This window comes from Corvus brachyrhynchos, unplaced genomic scaffold (assembly GCF_000691975.1).
Source record: "Corvus brachyrhynchos isolate BGI_N302 unplaced genomic scaffold, ASM69197v1 scaffold212, whole genome shotgun sequence".
NCBI lineage: Eukaryota > Metazoa > Chordata > Aves > Passeriformes > Corvidae > Corvus > Corvus brachyrhynchos.
Window position 1 is genome coordinate 44,861 of NW_008236768.1, and position 423 is coordinate 45,283.

Consider the following 423-nt stretch of genomic DNA (forward strand, 5'->3'; position numbering starts at 1 on the left):
GAGGGATGGATCCCATGGGATCTCAGCGGGGTAGCCCCCGTGTCCTCCTGCCCATATTCCCACTGGCAATCACGGGAACCGTCCAAGCCAGGATCCCATGGAGCCAAATCCCTGGGGATGGAGCTGGATCCCATGGGATCCCATGGAGCCGAATTCCTTGGGGTGGATGGATCCCAAGGGATCCCAGAGGGGCAGCTCACCCCCCCTTTCGCCTGCCCCTTTTCCCAGCGGGAATCACGAACCTTCCAGCCAGGAACGTCCTTCATGATTTTGGCCTCCTCCTCCAGGTTCTCCCGCAGCATCCGGAGAGTTCTGCGGGAATGGGCATGGAAAGGGGGTTCCCAATCCCAAAAAGGGGGGTCCCAATCCCAAAAAGGGGGGTCCCAATCCCAAAGGGGGGTCTCCTATCCCAAAGGGGGGTTC

The 423-nt window shown here is 60.5% G+C and overlaps 1 protein-coding gene across 1 annotated transcript in view; it reads right to left on the bottom strand.

Annotated features, from left to right (window-relative positions):
- Positions 1-423, bottom strand: part of NDUFA13 (NADH:ubiquinone oxidoreductase subunit A13) — a 9,346-nt gene that overhangs the window by 980 nt on the left and 7,943 nt on the right. The window contains exon 2 of the mRNA XM_017727500.1: positions 243-404. Within this exon, the coding sequence (XP_017582989.1) occupies positions 243-404 (162 nt within the window). The remainder of the gene's footprint in view (positions 1-242; positions 405-423) is intronic.